The sequence below is a fragment of the Chelon labrosus genome (genome assembly GCF_963514085.1).
Source record: "Chelon labrosus genome assembly, chromosome: 16".
In the NCBI taxonomy this organism is placed as follows: Eukaryota; Metazoa; Chordata; class Actinopteri; order Mugiliformes; family Mugilidae; genus Chelon; species Chelon labrosus.
Window position 1 is genome coordinate 20,254,519 of NC_140349.1, and position 23,747 is coordinate 20,278,265.

At 43.0% G+C, this 23,747-nt stretch overlaps 1 protein-coding gene across 1 annotated transcript in view; it reads left to right on the forward strand.

Moving 5' to 3' along the window:
* foxo6b (forkhead box O6 b) overlaps positions 1-5,036 on the forward strand; it is a 41,463-nt gene extending 36,427 nt beyond the window's left edge. Inside the window, exon 2 of the mRNA XM_084563391.1 lies at positions 829-5,036. Within this exon, the coding sequence (XP_084419517.1) occupies positions 829-2,547 (1,719 nt within the window). The 3' untranslated portion in view covers positions 2,548-5,036. The remainder of the gene's footprint in view (positions 1-828) is intronic.
* The last annotated feature ends 18,711 nt before the right edge of the window (positions 5,037-23,747 follow it).

Consider the following 23,747-nt stretch of genomic DNA (forward strand, 5'->3'; position numbering starts at 1 on the left):
GGAGCCCTGGATTAACTATACAGCCGTCACTCAAACACTTAAACAGGGGTCTGGAGAGGCTTATCCTATACACCCCCCCCCACACACACACACACACACACACATGCACACACTCCAAACCCACCCACAATAACCACTTTCGGCCTCCCTTCAAAGCTACGTACTTGCAGGAAGGCTCGATCATAACTATGGTCGCCTACAGCCATGTTAATTGTGCCATGACTTTAAAAGAGGTTAAATGAGCATGTCCCCTCCTCCCTCCCCACTATTTACTTCCCCTCTATCTTATTCCAGGCCTGTGTATGATGGTTCCTTTTTCCATGCTGGTCCTCTTCCAGATTTTCTCCTGCCAAATCATGCCTCCCCCCTTCCTCCCTCCCAACTTCCCCTCCCTCCCAGTCTCTGGCTGGATCTCAGGCTTTCATATTTGGAGGCCTTGCAATCGATATGTGCTGTCTGTGATTGGGTTGCCTCGCGTGATTCATTTCTGTAACCTTGGTGATGGTTTGATGTGGAGGCTGCACCCATGTCCATATTATGACTCAGTGAGCGCGTGTGGAGAGAAGAGGCTGGTCAAGGGAGGTATCGATTGGTCCTTCACTCTGCCAGCCCTCTTCGCTCTCCCCTCCATCTTCTGCCTTTTCTTTCTTTCTTTTTTTTCCACATGCCGTGCAGCCTTGATGATTTGGCCATAATTTGAAATGACTTTGTGTTCTGCAGAAATGATTATTTAACCCTAAATGTTCCCCGAGGTGTTAATGATTATCTCCTTTTTCTCTCTCCCTTTTCTTGCTTATTCCACCCTCCCCTCTTTCTCTCTCATTCCAGAACTCGATCAGGCACAACCTGTCCCTGCACAGTCGCTTCATCAGGGTGCAAAATGAGGGCACCGGGAAGAGCTCCTGGTGGATGCTCAACCCAGAAGGAGGGAAGATGGGAAAGGGACCCAGACGACGTGCAGCTTCAATAGATAATGGAGGCCGCTACTTGAAGACCAAGGGTCGCATCAGCCGGAAGAGAACAGGGGCCATAGGCCTCGGACGAGTTCAAGGTCAGGGAGCGGGGTCGGCAATGCAGGGATCCCCAGAGCATGGCAGTCCAGCAGGCAAAGGAGGTGTGGGCATGGGTGGTGAGGAGTATGACACCTGGACAGACATCCATTCCCGCACCTCATCCTCTGCCTCTACGCTGAGTGGCTGCCTGTCCCCCATCCTAGCTGAGGCAGAGGCTGATGAACCAGAGGAAGCTGGACTCTCCTGTTCAGCTTCACCGCGACTGTACCCCAGCCCCAGCAGCACCCGCTCCCCTGCCTTGGGCACTGGGGGTCACTGCCCCACTGTGGAGCTGCCTCAGCTAACCGACCTGACTGGGGCTATAAGTCTAGATGAGAGTGGCTATCCCCAGCCACCACAAATCAAATGCAATGGTTATCCCTATGTGCCTGGGCCAAAGGCAGAGGGCTCCTACTGTGGACCCATGTACGGACAGCCTCCCATGGGAATGCTCCGTCACCATGCTCCCATGGAGACCATCCAGGAGAACAAGCCAGTCAGCTTTCAGCGCCCGCTGAGGGGCTACTCAGAAAACAATGCCCTGCAGAGTCTGCTTACCGGAGGTCCTCCATACTGCAACAAAGACACAGTGCTAGGCCAGAGACCGGAAACGCACACACTAATGACACAGGGAACCAATGGTATTCACAGCCAGCACAGCCACAATCAGAATCGCAGCCACAATCATAACCACAATCACAGCCAAGAGCACGCTCACAATCCCAATTTACACAATGGTCACGGCTCAGTCCATGACCAGAACACAACCCATCAGAACCACAATCAGGGTCACAAACACCAAGCCAGCCTCGACTACAGCCACAAGCCCCATGCTGCCCATGACTATGGTACAAGTCATGAGCACAGTCACAGAAATAAAGTAAATTCCAGTCATAATCACAACCCTCACTCCAGTCAGAGTCAAATGCACAATCACAACACCCACAACCCCCATAACCCTATGCACAGTGGGCCTCACCATCAGGCTCTGTCTCCACGGGTGAGCACTGACATCCTGCAGCCCTATAGTCTCAAAACCTCTAACCACTATGGGCCCCGCCCCCACCTCCCAACATCCCCTTCCCTGCCGCCCAACCCTGCTGGCGTTATGGACGTTCCCCAGGACCCCTGCCGTCTGGCATCCGCACCTCACCCTCGTCACCAGCCTTACCCTGGAGCTCACCATCAGAGTATGGCTGACTCCTGGCATGGCTACTACCACAACAACCACCAGCCAGGGAATGCTGGTTATCAGGGCCAACAACACAGCTCCCACAGTAGAATGGCTGCCAACTTGGAGATGGATAATGTCTCTAATAGTCTGGACTGTGATGTGGACTCCATCTTACTCAATGACTTTATGGACACAGAGAGCATGGACTTCAACTTTGATGGTTCTCTCTCCCAAGGAGTAGGAATGGGAATGGGGATGAGTTTAGGGGCTTTTGCTTGCCCTCCACCGGCACATAGCAACCAGAGCTGGGTGCCAGGGTGAACTCAGGCCCAAGAGTTTGGATCAACAAACAAAGCTCAACCACTGGGCTTGACTGCTGTGGGCTGTACCCTTGGACTGACTGACTGTGATTCTTTTTCTTGAAGACAATACATATTGTCATTTAATTTCCTGGGGATACCCTACACTCCCACATTGTACTCTTTCTTGCTCTCTTCCATCTTATTTATAAAGCCATTTGCCTCCATGTTGAACCTGCCACCACTCAGTCCAGTGCTAAAGCAACCCCGACCCGCCCATTCATTCGTTTCAGTTTTGCTTTGTTTTTTTAATACTCTCCTCCCAATCTCATCATGCCCGTCCTAAGCTCTCAAGCACTTTACATCCATCTCTTCATACAGATGCAGTAACACAAAGACCAGGCAAAGTCGTGTTGTGTGTTGGCTTAAGTTTAATGTATGCAATCCACTTTACAGTATTATCTCTCCCTGCAAAGGAGGTGTTGTTCTTGACTTGGGAACATGATCAAACAGCTGCATAAATATCCTCAATGTGTAGAGGCGCTCTCAGATTGGGGGTTAAAAGGCAGGAGAGGCTTTGAGGTTCAAGGATGAAGAAGAAATTAAGGTTTTTAGAATAAGAGGGAATACAAACTAAAGCTATTGTGATTTGTCCTCTCCCTGGTCGACGGTGGTGTTTCCTGTTCAGTTCGGTGAAGAAGGACAGTCATCCATCAGGCAAACATCAACACCACTCCATTGAAATGCAACATCCCTTCTTTAATCTCCAAAGTAATGCCAGAGTGATGCATCACTATTGCAAATCTAATGCGCCACTCAGCCTGTATGTTTTTTCTCACACACGCACACACACACACACACGCACTTCAACTCCGGACACACCGGCTTAATGTGTTTTGGCGAAAGTGATGATTAAAGTCACTCTGCACTAAATGGGGGAAGGATTGAAAGGGGTGGCGTTGGGGGGGCATAGAGGGGAGATGATAGGAGAGGAGAAATGCAAATATTCCCTCTGTGCCTCTTCCTCTCCATTTTGTGGATTTATGTAGCTTTCCCCGTAATGAAATAAGCAACGATCAGAGCCTGGTGTACATCCTGAGGAGCTCTCCCATTGGCCTTCACTGGGCTGCCTCAGCGTAGCACCTTCACCGGCTGACCCCAGAACAGCTTAGCGAGCAACTGCGGTCAGGCCAGGATGTTGATGGAGTTGCTGTCCTCAGACCCCATGCAACCTTGTCTAATTCACTAACACACAGGTTCAGCCCCACTATGCGCTTTTACTCCTGCGTATTGCTCGCTGATGAACAGCGTCAGCAGATTACTATTTGGTGCTATCTCCAGTTTCCAGACTGCCTCCTATCGCGCCGCCCCATCCCGAGGTTACTCAGAGGGTAAACAAGAGTAATTAACCGCCAAACAAGATGGATGATTTATGCAAGTGCGTGTATTCGCTCATTGGCACAAAGTCATAATTCTTCCCCACCACCAAGCACAAGGAGGGTGATTTCTGAGAGGTGGTGCCCAGCAACAAAGTAAGGCAGCTGGCAAGTGGCGTGCTTACAGTGTCCTTCAAGTCCTTCAAGCATCCTCTTTACAAGCGTTCTTGCCCCGTCCCGGCCATAGCTTTACTTTGCTGTCGTCTTTCTTGTGCTCGTTCTGTGATTGTGTATTTGTCTGTCCTGTTTCAATGCAGCGTGGATAGGAGCTTTCGTGTGCGTTTTATTTCCTTCACTCGTTGCAGAAAAACAGGGGTTACATTAAAACCCTCGCTCTGGCGCCTGTCCTTCTCAAGACAGACAGAATAGGAACAAAAGAAGGAAGAAAGGTGGACAGACACAGAGAAATACTGAACTGGAGGGACGGAGCTAAATGAGCAGGCAGGATCTGTGAGATTGTTAGAGATTTTCCACCTCGGTAGCTTTCTGTAGAATTGGCCGTTTCAATCAGGCCAAATGTCAAGTGCTGCTCAGCCAGCTCCAGTGAGCTTTGACCAGAAAGACACTTTTCCCTCCTGATCAAGGACAATGACGGGTATTTCCATACACATTTCTTTTGATTTCTTCTTTTCTTGAGTTAAGATGGCCCATTGTTGTAACCCAGCTGTAATTTGTTCTCTGGCCTGTGTGCACATGTGTGTCAAGCTTCTTGTGTGTGTGTGTGTTTGTATGAGTGTGTACGTATGTGTGGGTGTGATGTACAAGAACTGATTAAGGAAATATTGTTGAGAACCAACTTGCCCTGGTATTGTCCATTTCCGGCCGAGTGCAGCATACATAATATATACAGTTTATATTTATTGGTTAGGGAGATGGGTCTGTGGAGGGCCACTCAGACCCCACACTGCTTTGTCTTTTTGATGACAAAGAGGCAGAATGCGATTTCAGTTTGACCACATTTCATTCTGTACATAATCTATATTGAGATAATTGTATTATAATTTTTTTGCAAATATCTTTTTTTTTCTAAAAGGATGTATCTGCTCATCTGGTGACCGTAAAATAAAAATAATAAAAACAATGTTCTTTGCATTATTTTCATACATGGCTGCATGTGAAGTGCTCTGTACTTTTATTAGCCCGGAGGGAGCATTTCATATCTACACAGGGAGCAGGTCCTCCTCCACAGGGTACGCTCTGTTGTGCTACCTTGTTTCTAAGGTAGCATAAATGGACAAACCAAACAGTGACTCTGGAGTTGACCTTTTTTCACATTTTTATTTTGAAAAAAGGGAGGGGTTTGTGTTCACACTGACATTTTAAAAATTAACCAAGGGATACACACTGATGGGTAATTCCCACATTCCAGCTCACGGAGATTAACAACATATGAATGTCATTAGTAGTATTGCTGCAAATTAAAGAGTCATAACAAACAGGCAGATAAAGAACACAAATGAAAAAGAAAAACTTTGGGGTATTACAGTGGGATCATGGGTCCTCATGCATGAATGTTTTCTTTGTTTCTCTTATTCTTGTTTTAAAGCAGTGTGAGGTAAATAAGAAAATTCTGCATGGGATTCATGAAACATGCACTGACAGATAAATGTGTTCTTTTCAGCTGTATATGTTGATGAATTATGTTTGATTAATTAAATTGCTGGGGCAAAGCACTTTGCAGTAAGCATGACGATATGCCCCTATAAAACGAAACAAGACGAGCACGCTTAAGCGTTGTGCTAACCACATACCAACAAACCAGTGCAATTTGACAGGCAGCGTTATACTCACACAGAAGAAGTGAAGAAAGCAAAAATGAAAACCATCTGAGGGCTGCAAACAAAATATAAGCCCTTTTTCTTCAATGGTAGAAACTTAAATTAATAAATAAAATCCCATTTTTTAAAAGTGGGCAGTGGCATCACACATCCAGGTAAGCACAAAGCATGACACACCATCAGTGCAATTATTGCTGTAGCTATATAGTGAAAAAAAAAAAAAAAGTTTAATCTTAAAATGCACGCCAAAAACATTGCTGGCAGCCACGCAAATGATGAAAGCCACAGGAGGAGGCCAGGAAACTGTCAAAACTACACACATGGATGAGCGCATGGACCAGGGAACATCCCTTCATTACCTGACAGCATAACCAACAATCAACTATCAACACCTGAAGACAATGGTAAGCATCAACACAAAGGTTTAATATTCATACGTAATTTAATTCAGCCGGCTACGTCATTTGATTATGCATTAAACGTATAAAAAAGTAACAAGAATTTTACTCAATCTGTAAATTTCCATATGCACACTTTTAAGATTTGTGCTTATTTTAAATCACAAATGAAAATAAACAGTCTTTATTTTCTCTTTCTGATTCATTTCGCTTCATCGTGCCAGTGACCAGAGCACGCCTGGATCACGGAGATAATCCGCCATCATCTTCATAGGACATATTACACCTACGTTAACAATAAAAAAGTAGATTATATGTGGTCCAGGTCAGTCTTAATCTAGGGCAGTCTTTGATCTTACATAAGAACAAACTAGAGGTATGAAAAGTATTGATGAATGCCACAAAAACACGATACAGCTCTGTCACTCTGTGTCTCCCTATTTCTACAGATTATATGTAGAAGATCATTAGCTGTGTGTGTGGGGGTGTACACATATGCACACGTGCATATATAACAGCAAGTTAGAGGTCTGTGTATCTTTGAATGAACATTTGCAGAGAACACCAGTATATATGTGTTCGTGTTTGAACGCATGTTTATGACAGTGTGCTTCATGTACTTCGGCACATTAGTATATCACCGCGGACTTCAGTACTGGGAATGAGTGTGTATTTGCGTGCGACTCCCTTATATGTGTGTGCACGTGTGTGTGTGCGTGTGGGTGTGTGTGCTTGTGTTTTTGAGTGTGTTTAGTCTAGCGCCTGTGTGATAAGGCTCGTTAGCAACCCGATGCCGTGCCACAGCTGTGTCTGTCCCAGCGGAGGCTTCCTCACTGAGGGACTGACTGCATCTGCACCATACAGTGCAGCGCACACGCAAACACACACGACTGTGTCCCCATCACCCCATCACCTCTGCTTCTGTGTGTGGCTTGAGCCTGCAGACAGAAAGTCAAAGCAATACATGGTTAGTTAGCACCTCACCTGACAAGATGGCTGATCCCCGTACACCTGGGAAGATGGCGGCACCTGGCACTACTTTATACACACATATACGCGCACACACGCTGTCAGAAGCCAATAACAGCTCTCCATCATCTCCAGCTCATGCCATTCTATAAAATATGCTTTCTCGGATGCTAGTTAGTTCATCTGGTAGAGAGAGGAAGGTTAGTGTGAGACAGAATGCATAATAAGGACGGGCTCCTGCTGCACTCCATGCAAATGTGAAGCCTGACGTGTCAGAGCCTTGATGGATCTGTTCTGACAGACACGGTGACAGCCCGGTGACAGCAACTTAAAAACCTACACTCCCTCTCCCTCTCCCTTTCTCCCTCCCCGTATATATTTACAACCGGAGCATCTTAATGCACTTTTCCTCCCTAATCTCCCGTGTTTCTCTGCAGCTAGTTCAGAGACGTCCCCATATTTCACAGGATACGGAATTTTGTGATCTGACAAAGGTTGTGCGCTGATATGCTAGCTCCGCTCCATGTGTAAGATATCTGCATAAAGTGTTCGCTGCTGCATAACGTGCAGTGTCTGTCACTAAATATTGCTAGGATACTATGCTGACAAATTACTAGTGCTAATTGGTCCCCTTTGGAATTAATCATGGAATTCTGTGATCAAGATTTGCAAATAAATTGCAAATAACAGGCTATTGTGCTTTATATAATGATTAAAGTATCCTTCAATCAGATATTAAATGAAAGAAATCTGTATAAATTCACAACAACAGAAAAAAAAAACCTGTTAGTTTTGTTAGATTATTGTAACTCCAAGCTGTAAATCTAAATTTAAATAGGCACTCCATTGGCATTTTTTTCAATCAGGTATTTGTGCCTCCAAATACTCTATTAATCAGATGGTTTGGACTTTCTGGATGCCAGATACAGCGAATAACTGTTAAATGTCAACCCTCAAACACAGCCCGAACGACACAACACGAGGTTGGACTTGATGTGTGTATACTTAGGCTGAGAGTGGCCAGGACGATTAGGTCGGCCCTTCACTTAAAATGCAAGACTTGTGTAGTGCAGAGGTGGGGAGCATCAACCAACAAGTTGATGTGGAGGAGTACGTCTGATCCGTGGCTGCCCACAAACATCAACAGTCTTTTGGTGCCAGACAGGTTCAGATGTGTTGGAGGACTCTGGAGCTGTTTGAATGGAAGTATGCGGATGGCCAGCAGCTATTAGGTCATAATGTTTTGGCTCATCGGCATATAATAATATGTCAAACTGTGAACCAGGTCTTTCTTAAATGGGTGCTGTAAAGGAATCTTAACAATCACCAGCCAGTAAATCAGATATTTGTTTCTTCGGTACACCATGAAGGATTCTATGAGCCCACTGTTGCAACTCATAACGTAGCTTGCAAACCTCCAAGTAGAATTCTGGTTTTCAATATTTAATTTATCATCCACAGAGATCTTAAACTCTAACATTGGTCAGCTGACAGTCTCTCTGGCCTCCTGACCCCACGCAGCTCCTACAGAGCTATTGGGACGGGACTTCCTGCTGGTGAGTGTGTTGCAACGCGCTCGCTGCTGTGGTTTATTACAGTATAGCCTCTCCAGGGATTCAGCTGATGGCGAACATCAAAGCTGCGCCTGGCATATTAGAACAGCGAGGATGTGGGTGGAGGTCATCTCCAATGAATTCTGCCTCATATATGGGACAAACGCCTTCAGCACATCGCACGAATCCTCATTATCCATTCATGGAGCCATTGAACGTTCCCCGTCTCTCTTCAAATTCCCTTTTTTTTCTCCTCGCCTTTAAAGAAAGCTGATTTATTTTTTTTTATTTTTCTGAGCATGAATTTCAACAATTCAAACTTCCGCTCAATGACAAGTTACGAGTCCCACGCTGGAAAAAGGTCCCATGTGTTTGAAGCATCTAGGCCGCTCCATCTTTTTGATCAGCAGCTCGGCTGTGAATTCAGCAGATCAGAAAGTGGATCAGAGGCTCCCCGGGGACCGGCATTTACGCCTGCCACCAGCAGAGGATAGAGAACGTAATTAAGAGTTTGTTAAGATGCCCAAATTCCTTCTCATTTCCACCCGCCTCCCTCCATCCGCCTCCCATCCCTCCTCCTCCTGCTCCCAGTAGCTCTGATCTCGCCATAGATTAAACCTCTCGTTCCCCGAGAAGACGGTGCCATGGAGGGGAGTTGCATCTCCAGCCACACAGGCTGATTATCTTAAAGAGTAATTAGCAAGTGTGACAATCCCAGAGACGGGAGAGCTGTGTCGACAGGATGGAGACGGATTATTATGACTGGGGTGTACACAGGCCCCCCTCCGAAAGGCACAAGAAAGAAGAGCGCGCGTGTTGCATGTGTGTTAATTATCAGCGTCACTCATTCTTTAGGTGTCTTTATGTGGTTGTTGGTAATTACTGTTCATGTACTGTATGTGTATGTATCAGTGTCAGTCAGTCAGCGAGCAACTTCAAACCACCGCAAGGCAACAATTATCCCCTCAATAATACGCGGCTCAGGCTTAGTGCACACTGTGTGAGATATGATACTGAATGCTAATTGATCTGGAAGTTGATTGTTACTTATGTGGGGGAGGGAGAAAGACTTGAAAACTGATTCGTGTTGCGTAGAAATGTGAGTGGGTTAGTCAGCATGAGAATATATTTCATATTTTACCGGTCTCACCCACAGGACAATAAAGATGAAGGGAATCAACGTAGCATACATGTAGATAGCATGCCATTAAAATGCCCTTTATCATCATAGGATTATCATTCATTTAACTGTGTCCTTTTCCACTTAATTTACCGTAAATAATAAAAAAAAATGAAAGTAATTTAAACGTGGAGTAATCGGAATGAGGGTCTAAAGCCATGTTAAAAATAATCAGTGATGGGGCCCGTAAATCTCTGCATTAACACTGAATCCCAGGTGAAATTGACACGTTTGGTTGTCTTAGTATGTCAATAAAAATTGCAATATCTAACGGATGCTTAAGAATTCTTTACCGTTTACAGAATCTGAACAGCTGAAAAATAGCTGAAAAACACAAACACAAAATTGAGCGCTTGCCTCGTCGCCCCATCGGCACTAAATTGCAAAATGTTGCAGTGAGGGCAAGCGTGCGTCGTTCCCATGCCGACATATTTGCGTTTGTGTGATATTACAGCGAACTGTGAACAAGGTAAAATTGTTTATCGATGGAATTTCAACGGCAAAAACATAATTTTGTCTGTGTCTTAGCGCTGGTAATACGCTCTGAAAAGTTGCAAAGTGTGTGATTTTAATGCAGTCATGTTGCCTTATAACCCGCCTCATTAATGTGCCGGCGTGCTAGCACACTGATGGGATGGATGGGTTCATGAATTGCTTTTGACACCCAGTCCTGAAGTGGAATTCCTGATAAGCTCGCTGAAGGGTCGATGGTTCGAGTGGGATAGGCTGCATCGGCTGGACATCACAATGACAAGTGGCAGCTGCAGAAAAGGCAGCTGATTTTAACTGCGCCAAAATGATTGACTGATTTTGGTGAAAAGTGGAAATGGCTGTCACAATTCCTTCCTTGGTCTTGTTACGTTCACCCTGTCCTTCTTTCTCCTCTATCCAACCTCAGTAGTCTACATGCCCTTATACAGACTGACTAGCCTTCAGGTAATGTATGGACTGTCGTTTCTCTTTACTTAGTTGAGTGTTTCTTTCCATAAATAAAGTTAAATAACTGAGGTTCAGGAACAAGGCCACGCCTCAAACACCCAATTACCCACACCTGCCTATAGGCTCACCTAACCTCTCAGTTCTCAAACCCCTCCACCCCAACCCTCTCTGTTCTCTCTTCTCCTTTACAATCTCTTTGCAGGAACTGGGGGGTCAAGGAGCCTCCAGAGATATGCCCCCACCCTGAATCTCTCTCCCCGGGTTCCTACATCCAGACTTCCAAGGATCACCATTAGTCGCTATTCCATTCTCTTTCCCTTCCCCATGACCCCTCCATCCTCTCTCTACAACCCCGCATCCCTTACCCCTCTCATCTCATCCCCTCGACCCCTCAGTTCCATTTCCTATCTTTCCTCCTCTTAACCAGGTCAAATAAACTTCTTTGAATATCAAGAGGCGTGGTCTTTTTAGTGAATATGGATTCAAACAGCAGCCTAAATAAGTCACTGTGGAGCTCTGTGTCCTAACTCTACACAACTGATGGTGTCAAACACATTAAGAAGGCAAGGAACTCCACAAATTCACCCTAGACAAGGCACACCAGTTAACTGAAAACCATCCAAGGTGATTACTTCATGAAGTAATGCCAAGACTGTGCAAAGCTGTCATCAAAGCAAACGTGGCTACTTTGAGGAATCTGAAACCACTGACTGGTACTGGATAGAACTTGCCATGTTTGTCAAATGAACATTTAAATATTCCTAAATTTCCTCATGTCAGTGGCTGAGAGCTGAAAGTCACTGGTGTGAAACTGTAATTTGCTCCTATGCTTGTACAATTCCTTGGCCCGTAACACTGTGTGATCCCACTTCGAGACACTATCTGCTTCCCCTGGGACATTTTTTTTTTTTTTGACTCCATGTTGAGATGCCAAAACAAGCAGGAGGGAAAACAGATCAATGAAACACCATATCGGATGATGGGAAGGCTGGGAGAGAACGCTGTTGGTGGAACAGAGACCACGCCGGGCAACCACTCATGAGCCAGTTTTAAAGACCATTAATTGAAGAGGCAGCCTTTACCACTGCTACTATCAGGAATGTAAAAGTGTTGTGACATATTTTGACTCATTATATAAGGCTATTTATTTTATTTCCAAGGTACATATTTGATTAGGTGGTGGTAAAAATGGATTTATGCTGCTTTCACTGGCCTACTGATGAAGACAGAAAGATATGTTGAAGCTATTGTTGACCAAATTAGTTTTCTTCTGAGAGGGTTAAAGATCCTCAATTGAATGTCTTCTTAAAGTACTCTTTCATTTTACTAATGAATACATTTATATTTTTTATCTTGAAGATGTAGGTCCTTTTTTACTGATATATACAGTATAGAGTGCCACTTAAAAGTATTTGTACCCTTCAGAAATGTCTATAAAAACGACACAAAACTTCATCCCATTCAAACAACTGAAATAGAAATGTTGTGCTTTTGAGTTTATTCAAGAAAATGAATTATTTGTAGATATCTGTGAGGTGCAAAAGTAAATGAACGCTATTTTTTTTCAGCAGCAACAACAGCAAATAAACATCTCTGGTAACTTCTGATCAGTCATCTACTGCTGCCGGGAAGGATTTTGGCTCATTCCTAAATACAGAACCACTTCAATTCTGAGATGCTGATGTGTTTTCCTCACATGAACTGTTTGCTTCAGATCCTTCCGCAACATTTCTATTGAATTAAGGTCAGGACTTTGACTTGGCCATCCAAAAACATTTATTTTGTTCTCCTTTAACAACTCTTTTGTGCAACGACTTGTATGCTTGAGGTCATGGTCTTAATGACCCAGTTTCTTTTTACATTTAGTTCACATTTTCTTTTTGGAATTCAGTGGTGTAATTCAGAACTCATTCAACACTTAAATGATGAGCAGACACTTATTAGCCTCAGTTTTGCAGGAGGAATGAAATACAATACGTTTCTGACTAAACATTACAATTTGAAAATAAAAGTGAGTGGTGGTTACTTTTCCTCAGTGGAGAATAGAAGAAACCAAGGGATGTAGACCCCAGATAAACATCATTCGCTCATGTAGTCTGTAACAAGGACCTGGTTAGAGGAGGACTCAAACGCAGGACTCAGGTAGTGGACAGAAAGTCTTTACTTCAAAAGTAGGCAAAGACAAAGTCCAAAAATAATGAGGAAAAAAAAAAAAAAAAGGACACTAGGAAAATACTAGAATGTTTCTGACATGAAGTAGAAAGACAAGCTGGAAACAGAGACTAAATACAAAGGGAACAATGAGGCACAGGTGAGACACATCTGGGCGGGGCTAACAATCAGAGATGGCAACAACACAGGGGAAGTGAAGACGTCTGAAATGACGGAGAGTTAGCAACTGACAAAATAAAACATGAAAAAACACGGCGATACAGTTAAACATGACCAGGAGTCAAGTTGGGTTGAGGGTATTGGCGGTTAGGACGCAAATGCAGGACTTAGGAGGCTGAGGCAGGAGTAGGCGAAGAAATATTTAATAAAAAAAAGACAAAGCTGCCAAAAAACCAAAAGCGCTGCTGATGAGGCAGGATATCCAAAAACAAAACACTATGACTACATGAACAAGACATGGAAAAACATGGATAGACAAGGAACAAAGGGGAAGGCAGGGCTTTATATACACACGAGGAACAGAGGGGTGACGAGACACAGGTGAAACAAATCAAGACATAACACAAGGAGAAAGCAATGACCTAATTAAAAGGAAAAACACAGGGAGTAACACCTAACAGGAAATCAAGAACTTTAACAAAATAAAACAGGAAACAGTAAAACTAAACACTAAAACATGACTAAAAATCCAAGAAGTTAACAAAATACAATAAACAGAAACCCAAGAAACTAATCAAACCATGATACCAGGTGCCGCAGACCTCGATGTGAATTTATTGCTGCCACAATAGTGAAACAAATGTTCTGAAGCTTTATGTGAAAATGGTATCTTCCAAAGTAACCATCTACAAAAGCTTGTCATTGCTAAATCCTAACCACTTAAGAAAAATAAGCCGCAATAAACCTGATGACTAGGGTGAACCCAAGCACCTGATTTTAATATAAGCTGGGTTCAGACTATATCCTACTTTGGTATGATAAAATGGTTCCCGTATGAGATTATGTGACTATATAGTCATAAACGCTTGCAAGGACTTAAATGAAACGCATGACGTACGTGATTCCTGACCAATGATAGCTTGCTTTCATGATGTGCATGATGTCAGGAGGAAAGAGGTGACCAAAGTGGTCACTACTAGCTGTCCAGTGCTCGAGTGGGCCGTCAATGGATGGCACCAAGGAGACAATCTAAGTTGTTCTTTAGCATGTCTATCGTTTCCCCGTCAATAATTCTCTGTGCTCTTATTGATCAAACCTACCAGGATAGTGCAGACACACTAATATTTTTGTTGGGACACTGCAATGCGTGCATGATCAGTAGTCATCCGGCATAATGTACGAAACAGGATGAAAGTATCCTTTTCCTTCAAGTCCTTGAACATTATGCAGGTAAAATTTTACTTCACATTCTGTTAGATCACACCTTCAGCAAGGCATGACTAGCCATTAGAGAGAGGGGTAATGGCTGTTTCAGTGTATAGCAGGTGTTTGCTGCATTATGTGAGCCTTCAAAGGGATTATATGTATGATGATATACTGTCTGGCCAAAAAAAAAAGTCACAACCTGGATTTAACTAAGCAAATAGGTACAAGCCTCCTATTGAATAATTACCTTATGGGCGATTATCTTTCAGCTGGCAACAAGTTATTTAACAAAAGAACTATCCAATGCAGTATTAAAAACTGAAAGGATAGTGGGGAACTATCATCTTCGAGGAAGAAATGTGGTCTGAAAAAAATCCTGACTGATCTTGATCTGCGATCACTTAAATCACTTAAATCACTTAAATCATAGAAAAACACCAGTAGAACTCAGGGCTATGTTTAATAGTGAAAGTAAGCAGTTCCACACGTACAATGTGAAGGGAACTCGAAGGATTGGGACTGAACAGCTGTGTGGCCTTAAGAAAACCACTAATCAGTGAGAACTGGAAAAAAAGGCTTCAATTTGCTAGGGAGCATAAAGATTGGACTCTGGAGCAATGGAAGAAGGTCATGTGGTCTGATGAGTCCAGATTTACCCTGTTCCAGAGTGATGGGGGCATCAGGGTAAGAAAAGAGGCAGATGAAGTGATGCACCCATCATGCCTGGTGCCTACTGTACAAGCCTGTGGGGGCAGTGCTATGATGTGGGGTTGGTTCAGTTGGTCAGGTCTAGGTTCAGCAATATTATGTGTCCAAGAACGAGGTCGGTTGACTACCTGAATATACTGAATGACCAGTACAATGCCATGTGTCTGACTTTTTTTTTTTTTTTGGCCAGGCAGTATTTCTTTTATATACAATATTTATATACAATATATATATATACAAAGGTGTCGACCTTGGCAAAGAAAAGCAGAGTGTCAAGTGCACGTGACTGAGAAAGACGAAAGTGTTTCCAGTTCACCGACAGAGACTCACTCTGACAATCTAAGAAATAAACTTAGTATGAAAGATGAACTAAAAGGCTTTTTTTGTTGTTTTGTTTGTCCCTGTGTGTGTGTGACACATTATGTATTAAGTAAACTGAAGTTTTGCATGAGACATGAATTGAACATGCCACATAATGCTGTGTGGAACGCTGATGCTTCTTCATCCTCCATGATTAAAACTTCCTTTCAAAGGATGTGTGAGGAAACATTTCAGCATCAGAGTGAGCCTGAGAGGCAGGAGGAGTGTTAGATTGGATGGCAGGTAGATTGCATCTATCACGGAGGAATCATCTCCCCCAAAACACTGTCCGCCTCCAGACTCTGCTCTCTCATTTTTATTTTATTTTTTTGTGAAAAGGGGGCAATTCTCTTCAATTCCCAAGGTGTCAGCCAGCGCTATCATATTAGAGCCCTGCCAAACAGCTCTGGCTAGCTTGAAACAGAGGGGGTGATGTTGAACCAGGCAATAGACATCTCATTACACTTTCATATGCTGCTAACCGCCGCGGGTTGGCCGGCTGGTCAAAGAGAGCTGAACACAGCTTCATTGATTCAGACGGCTGCTCAGCTCTGCATGCCCAGAGGCAGGTGCTTCACTCCTCTTCCTACTTTAATTAATTTCCTGACGCGTCACTCCTCGTCATTCCCCACAGTCACATCTCCTGGTCTGTGTCCTGTGGCTTTACTTTCATCAGAGATGTTTGACATCAAAACGTTCTGCTGCAGCGCTCATGGGGGTGAGCCCTGAACCCCTCGTCCTCCGTGGCCTGGGTTTGACCTGGCCTGGCGTCAGCTGAGCCGTCATCCAGAGTGCAGTCTGAAATGACAGTGTTTCTCTGTCTCAGTCCCAACACTGGAGTCATTCTTTCCCTGACTCACTGGTCTCTGCAGCAGGCTGGGCATATGGCTGACATATATTGCCCAGGGTTACGCCTGGGGGTTGGCGTCCCTACTCTGTAAACCTTGGCTCCCCGGAGAAGCAGGTGGTGCCAGAGAACAGCTGCTGGATGCAGCAGTAATGGTCTTTCCTTACTCGCAACCTTAATTTTTTTTCTCCTAATCCTCTCCTTAACAGTGGTAGTCCAAGAACTCTTAAACATGTATTGTTGTTTCATTTTCATATCTTCATTCACAGTTCTGATGTTGGCACTTGTGTCACTAAATTAGCTCATGGTCACAGTTTTATAGAAATATGCCACTATTGTATTATTTATGAACCAGTAAAAGGAATTTTCCTAATCCTTCCAGCGCTGTGGCATACAATGAATCTTTTAAAAATGACAGAACCCGTAACCACCTTGAACTCTTGCGGTTTCATGGAGTATTGAACCGACGAAAATCTAAAATGATTTAGTATTTTTCGGCAGACTAGCAGCATGCCTCTAGAGATGTCAGTGCTGGTCGACCACTTTTCTACAAACTGAATACAGACACACTCGTCTTGTGACTTCTTTAGTAGTGACACTATGAGGTTAACACTTTTATTGTTTAGATAAATGTCTTAGCAGCCATTAGATTAACATTACCACAGGACACTAATGCAGTCTGTGATATTGTACTAAAGATTAAGTTCTCTAGTGTTGTTAACTAACCATAAGGTTGGTCACATTAAATGATTCAGTATATTAAACAGAACATGTCAAATGCCTGCCTAAGACGTTGGCCTTCTATGTACATGAACATCACAATGTCAGTAGATCAGGTTAACAGAAGTTGCTTAAAACAAGAATGGAGAATTAACCACTGGTGAGTTTAGCTAAATATTAAGTGAATCTATCCATTAAAAGAATGATGTAACCTAGGAGAGATCCAATCAGCAATTTTGCTGCCAATCACTGATGGCTGATTGTTGGAAGTGCTATTGGTTCACACCAATCACCAAGCCCAGTGTCTGTCTGAAGCTGTTTTAAAAATATTAATTTCTGGATAACTGATAAAAAATAGTACATCATACATATGTGTAACACATATAATCAGAACAGATATAGCCTTGTTTTCCAATGGAATGAAAGAAACATAAATGGTCTTTGCTATCTACACCTGCCCATGGTGCACAGAGTTGGACTCATACTGCTTGGGTCAGAGCCTGAAAATCGTCTTATGTTGTCCTGCCAAAAAATAAGTCCACTCTGAGGGACAACTGGCTCCGATAGGTAAATGTTAGGTAGATGCCAGCATATACACCAATCAGTCAAAACATTAAAACCACTGACAGGAGAAGTGAATAACATTGACCATCTTGTGACAATACAATGTTCTACTGGGAAACCTTTGGACCTGGCATTCATGTGGATGTTACTTAGACATGTACCACCCACCTAGACCAGACCAGGCACCCCCACCCCATAGCAATGACACTCCTTGATGGCAGCAGCCATCCCCACCATGCTGCCTGACACAGACACACACAAAAACGGTTTAGGTACAACTCAAAAAACATGAAGAACAGCACAAGGTGTTGGCCTGGCCTCCAAATTCACTACATCCCAAACTGATCAAGTATCTGAGGGATACACTGGAACAAGCCTGATCCACAGAGGCCCCTCCGATCAACCTATAGGACCCAAAGGCCCAACACAGGGTGCAGAAGCTTAAATGGGGTGTGCTCCTTGATCGAGATGACACGGCATTAAATAAGAAACCAGAGTATGTATACTAATAGTACGCGTGCTGCTCATGAGCTGTTAGATGATGGCAGACAGGTCTTTTTGTAGTTATGTTGCCTCTTTTGTATCCACCTTGTGTCTGAATGTGTAGCCTATTGTATCTTTTTGTTGTATTCATTCAGCATCTCTCTGTAAACGTCTCCATTTCCTAGTAGTTTCTCTGCATCTCTTTGTAGTATTTGATGTTTTGTGTCTCCCGCCGGGTCCTTGGTCCTGTGCTCAGTATCGCTGTTCATTTGTAGTTCCACTGACATGTCTCTTCTTAAATATGACTTTTTCAACCCTTGCCAGTTTTATGAAAATGAATGGGTCAAGTCCTTCTTCACGTAGGAATTTTAATGCAGTTTTTTATTGTCACAAATGGCACTTGTGACATTGACAGCTTACAAAATATTCTGGCTGTGACCCCTATTATAATCAGCCTAATAAAAAAGGAGATTATCTTTTTTTTTTTTTTTTTTTCAAAATAATAAAAATGAGCTCTAAATATAACTCAAAGAGCTGAATGAAGTTTGGGTAGAACATTACTTGGCGAAGAAGCTTGATTAAAACACAAACTGTTCCTAAAATTCATTGTAGACCTACAGCAACAAAAAAATATTATTTCCTTCCTTATTTGATTGGACACCATCCAGCATGGTGTTTGGTCTTGGGATGTTAACAAGTTTGTTCTCTCAGAGGAAACCATCTTCACAGGAGTACTTGTTTCAGCTTGATATTCTTAGCTCTGAGGCCAAGTCACAGTTGACTTCCAACTGCAATGGCACACAATTATTTCAGTTGCAATTTTCTCCTCTGTGGCTGACTGTGGATTCTGTCACTGCAAAGTTGTAAGTTGTTAAACTGAAGCCCTGCTGATGATTGGATCCTATTGGTACCTTACTGAACACTCTGACCAAGTAGCTGCTCCTTCCTATGGATCGGAAGAAGTAAGAACAAGTAACTAATATTGCCCAACTACCCCCATCTGCCGTGATGACAAGCCGTCCTTTGGCTGACAATGACTTCTGTATTTAGTTGGTAGAGACCATTTATGGAGGGGTCCAGTGGTCATAAACACACAGTAAGCGCGTAAATTGGTAACACAAGCCTTGAACAAGATGAACAAGGACGTTTCAACAATTTCAAAGTCTAGTGAATCGGCAGTGGAGCTTCATGTTTGACTATGTTTGTTCCCTGACACTGTGTGTTCTCATCTGTTGAGAGCAACCTGGGAAAAAAATAGAAGAGCAAGGCAACATCTCAGATCAAATCAAAATATGTGATGTTGCCATTTCCAATCAAGAATGAGAAATTGTGTGTCTTAGTTGGTTTACAGTTTTCCTGACACAAGAATGAGGTGGTTATCACAAGGCTAATGTTCCAGGCAGATTACTGAGGTTGTTTTGTCTTTCTTGCATGCGTTTTGTTAAGGATATGACTTGGCTATTTTGACTCAACGTATGTCGGCTGACATTCACATGATCTATGTACCATTACACCAAAATTCACAGCTTATTACGCATTAACAAGAGCCACGTACCGCTTGTTATCATCTGTGATTTCGATTAGACCTGAAATCTCTCGCAGAGCTTAAGTGCAGGCAGGCTGCACCTCCAGAGAACTGATTATTAAATGAAGTGTGTCTTTTTATATCAGTACACGTCAAATTAAACGGTCACACATAATCAATAGAATTAACCTGTGTAGTGGCCGCACAAAAAAGTTTCTGTCTGTATCAGGTGAATTCAGGACATATTTCACCTATCAGTTGACAACAGAGCCCACAGCTATTTTAAAATGAACATCCTGTATGTCAGCATCATATCTGTGATCATTTTCACCACGTAGCCTATAAAGAGATTATCAAATATTTCCTCAAATGTTCAAAACCAGCTCACTCCCTGTCTAACTTTGAATGCTTAAAACCTTGGAAATTTGGTGTCCAAATCTAAGTAGCTGTCCACAGAACTTCTACCTGTATCAGGTGAATTTGGGCCGTAACAGTTTTTAAGTGACAACAGTGCCCACAGCTATTTTGAACTGAATTTATACCATGTCAGTATCATATTCAAAGAACTTAGTTTGTTTGTACTTTGAACTTGTATTGCAGCAGGTTAAATGAACAAGTTATAAACTGAGCCCCCTCGACCCGCAATAAAAAAAAAGTCTTTCTGCTAATTTATTCAACCTGTGAACGAAAGGACCGCTTCCATGTGGCCTCTCTTGATAAATTACAGCGTGCTGGAAGTTTTGGCCACATTAAAAATAACCTCAGAAATATATAGACGCAACAAACGATGAGCTTGTTCCTTGCTTCAGGCCAAAGCAAACAGACTTTATGTTTGCAAACACCTTTAAAGAGGGAGAGAGAGTGCCCATTGATGGGGCCACGGTGACCTGGAGCAAACCTTTCTCTCTCTCCAACTCTGTGTTTATCTCTCTCGACCGCTCTGCAGCCGTCCTCGTGCTAATTGAAAGTGCTGTGAAATATAGATGAACACAGGAAGCAAGCAGACTGTTCCTTCCCTGTCCTCTTTTGCATCTCGGTTCTCATCCCTCTTTATCCTTTTATCTCTTTATCTGCCCCTCCTCTTGAGGTCAGGTTGCTTTCTCATTCTCCCTCTCATCTGGGTTTTCTGGAGGTTAGGTACCAAAAATGAGCCATAATTCTTCAAATAAATAAATGATAACATATTGTGCAAATACTGGATAGACAAAAGTACGTGGAGGACTGATTGAAAACTTAAAATTGTTGACCTAAATTTGTTCCTAAAACCCACGCATGAATCTGCTGCAATAATGAGAGAATTAATGAGGAACTAAAGCTAAGAAAAAAAAGGTAGCAACGACAAAAACAAAAGGAGAAAAGAAAAAGGCAGAAATACGAACAACCTCAACATTAAAACCAGTAGCAGCCATCCCTAGCAGGACAATCTGTCCTCCCATTCCACAAAAACTGCCTGAAAACAACTCAAAAAACAGGAAACATGTTGACTCCAAGCTGTTGACTCAGCTTCCAAATTTCCTAGATCCCAAACTGATCAAGTATCTGTGTTATGCTCTGATTCACAGAGGTCCCTCCTCTCAACCCATAGGACCCAAAGACTCCCTCTGGCAACGTCCTGGTGCCAGACACTGTAGGACACCCTCAGAAGGCCTGTGTCCATATCGCAATGCACCTGAACTTTGTGGGAGGCAAAAGGGAGACCGAAACAATATTAGGCAGGTGGTTATATGTTGTGGGTGAGTGTATATCCCCTACAAAAAGAAGTCCCCAATTACCCTCTGTCAGACCAAGGAAGCCAGGTCATATGGGCCAGGAAAAATGGAGCCTGAGACAAACAATTATGTCAGCCTAACACTCACAAACTAACACGAGACAGAGAGTACTGTAAACCAAGTAAAAAACAATGATTCCTTCCTGTTTGAAACCCCAAACGTTGGGCTAGACACCTACCAGAGTTCAATTTGTCAACAAATCCAGCCTCTGGTGTAGTTAACCTCACACTGGCCTTCTTCACCCAAGAGATGTCTGACCTGATTCAACACAAAATATTAAATTTCAGGGCCTCACAGTCCGGTGTAACTTCGCAAAAAGACACAGATGAAAACAAAATCATTGCAAATCCCCCTGTCAGCAATTAAGGAAAAAGATGTCATATGGCTATGGTCCCACGATTGTCAACACCATCTAACCCTCATTTGTTCACTGAGTTGTTCAAATCTTTGGTTGACGTTGGCTTTGTTCCTTCAGTCCCACCCTTCGCTAACATTTCGGGGATCCCGTTGGGACTCCGTCTTAAGGGGGTGGGTGGGATGACCCCTGGTGTCCTCTTGATGTGGGAGTAACCTCTGTTGGTCTGTTCTGCAGCTAATTGATTGGTGTGATCTGGATCACCTCTGGTGTCCAGTGTGTTAAAGTTACAAAAGTCCTCTCGGTCTAATTAGTCTTTCTCTGCTCCTCTCCCCGTGCACTTCACGTTCCGTTGTTTTAGGTTATCTTTATGTTTCTTATCTCAAACATTTGTGCACATACCGTTTACTCATGTACACTATACCATACCAACTGATGTTTCTGACGACCACCTTTCCAGTCTTGACCTTTAATTTGGCACATTAACTTGGTTTAATTTGCCAGTATACAGGTGTGTTTCTTTTTTGTTTTTGCCGCTTGAGCCGGATCATGCCACATTATATAAAGCAGAAAAACATTTTAGTCACTCCTTCAAGACACAAACATGCAGATAGCTCCAGCAGTATGGCAGGCACGTAAAATTCAACGCACACAGTCAAACCATCTGAGAATATCTGTCTTTAACTTAAAGCAGCATGTAAAAAGTTGTTAGGTAACCTGCCCGCCCTTACAGTTTGGATATTACTTGTACATAATGTTTTTGTTTGAGAAGGCACCCAGTATAGATTTTTCATAGGATGAGCTGGATGTATAATATTTTTAACAACAATAACAAGAAATAATCCTACCTCACTTAAATCAGTCCTATTGAATTTTTTCCCTGACCGTAAAATTTAATAGTAGCTAATAATAATAATAATAATAATAATAATAATAATAATAATAGCTTTTGTCCTCATAAGGACAGCCAAAATACACAAAACATGAAATGGTTTCTTATAAGGCAGCAATATCTGCATGTGTAATGCTTTACAAAAGCCAGCAAGGCCAACTCCTCTCTAGTCAGTGACCTGCAACATTAGGCCTCAAACTTCAAGAGGACAATCTGGGTTTGTACTTAATTAAACACAAAGTGTTTCAGTTATTTTGCTTAGCCCAACTGATTGACCAGGCTGTGTCAATACAATGCACCTCGGCAGAACCACAAACTGCAGTTTCCAAAATGAACGGAAGTCTTCTCAAAAAACTCTAGTCCAAGTCCAGTTGCCTTTTCTTAAAAAAACACTTTTTGGATATACCATGACCTGAATGACTGAGAACCTTCACAGACCTTCACAGACATACACATAATAAAACCACTTCTTGGCAATAATGTCCAAGTCCTCTGTGGGCTCACTTGCCTCGTTCCACAACCTCACACATTTTAAGTCAGATCTTCTGTAAACTGATTTTGTTTCAACTTTAGTCCTTCAGTCTCTTCTCCACATTAGTGCACGAGATGAGGTTTAGTGTCTGTGATGAACATCTCTGATGTGGCAGTAAAGCAGTCACATTAAAAACAGCAGCAACACTACTCTGCACGCTCCCAGTTGGGTGAACGTCACCTCATCCTCATTCTCTTTATCTTCAGAGTCAGACTCAGGTGGTGTCTGGTACATCTGAAACTCCTTTCTAAAACTGGAACCACTGTCTGTCACAGTTGCTGTGACTTTGAAGGATGGACCATGGCATGAGAGAATGTTATCTGTCATGTGCAACACTGGCATACGTATGCCGACCCTTGACTCTTTAGCATGCCAGAGCTGCTAATGCTCTATCCCCCCAACCTCCATTTTAGCATATTCTATTTCCAGGAAGCTGGAAAGCATCTTCCTGCATGGTGGCACAGATATTTGTCACCTGTATTTTGGTAATCAGTTGACTGGCAATTAGTCTTTTTAGTTCTGCTCGGTTTACAGATTGTGCAATTGGATTACTACGATTCAAATTAAACCTGGACTGAGTGGCCCTTTAACCAGCAGCGCTACCTTTTACGAGGTTTTTTAGAAGTGCTACTCATAAATGTGGGTAAAATCTTCACATTTACACATTCACCTATGTG